General features: G+C 44.8%; 1 protein-coding gene across 2 annotated transcripts in view; it reads right to left on the reverse strand.

The window, feature by feature from the left end:
- LOC119585443 overlaps window positions 1–1,053 on the reverse strand; it is a 6,567-nt gene that overhangs the window by 206 nt on the left and 5,308 nt on the right. For both annotated transcript variants that reach the window (XM_037934097.1, XM_037934096.1), the window contains exon 2: window positions 1–303. This exon is cut by the window's left edge and continues 206 nt beyond it. In XM_037934097.1, coding sequence (XP_037790025.1) covers window positions 1–303 — 303 coding nt within the window. The remainder of the gene's footprint in view (window positions 304–1,053) is intronic.

The raw sequence follows: 1,053 nt of genomic DNA on the forward strand, positions 1-1,053 counted from the left end.
TTCCGGCCGCGCCCTCGGCCTTCCGACCGAGGCGGCGAATCGGCCGACGGAGGAGAGGGCCCCGCAGAAGCACGAGGAGAGCGCCGACGCTGCCGCCTGGCGCTCGGACCGCCCCGACCGGCGGACGATGGCTACGAGACCTAGCAAGTACAGCGCTAGGACCACGCCCACGTAGCAAAGGGCGTGGTGGGCGGCGTCCGCGTGCATCTTGGCCATCTGGCTGTGGATCTGATGCATGTGCGGCGTGGCGCTGGCATTGCCCTGGCACTGGCACCACAGCACCTCCAGTGGCACCGGGTCCATCTAAAGTAAAAGGGAATAAGAAAATGAGTAAAGCTTGTTTTGTTTAAGACAAATTAGGAAGGGGACACTGACTTAATAGCCATTCTTTGTAACACCCTTATGTTCTATCTTTAAACTTTTCAATTTCCTTTGATCTATACTTCGAATACTTTAAAACCAAAACATTTTTAAAGTGGAAGGGGATCTGATAACATTCGGACAATCATGAAGGCCTGTGATCCTAAATCTAAAATCACGAGGAATATTTTCCACAATTAGAACCCACCTTTCTTACATATGCACTATTACTCCTCTTATTCGACCGAACATTAACTAAAAAAATGTTTCTTTGAACTTTGGGCTCCTTGTAGAATCCCATGACTACTTTCCCTCTTTTCAGATATTTAAATGATGCACTTCAGGAATCTTTCTTCCTAGTACATATACATTACTTATCTTAAACCTGCCTATCTACCGAATATTCTTCATTCACCTCGAAAAGATCCACAGTGTAAGTGATTTCATCTATGATTGTGTCACTCGCCATTTGTCTACTTAGATTCCCCTCCTCACAGTAAAAGTTTCTACGCAATATACATTCCTACAAAGTTTAGGAAACGGACGAGGAAATGTGGGGTAGACATAAGCAATTTCAAAGACTGAGCTGTAATTATCAGTTCAGAAATACCTATGCCCTGTTTCCACATGTTTCTGATATATATGGTCCTATTGTTTGTGTATCTACTTATGGAATGAAACATAAATCCATGA

Source organism: Penaeus monodon, chromosome 19 (assembly GCF_015228065.2).
Source record: "Penaeus monodon isolate SGIC_2016 chromosome 19, NSTDA_Pmon_1, whole genome shotgun sequence".
Taxonomy (NCBI): domain Eukaryota; kingdom Metazoa; phylum Arthropoda; class Malacostraca; order Decapoda; family Penaeidae; genus Penaeus; species Penaeus monodon.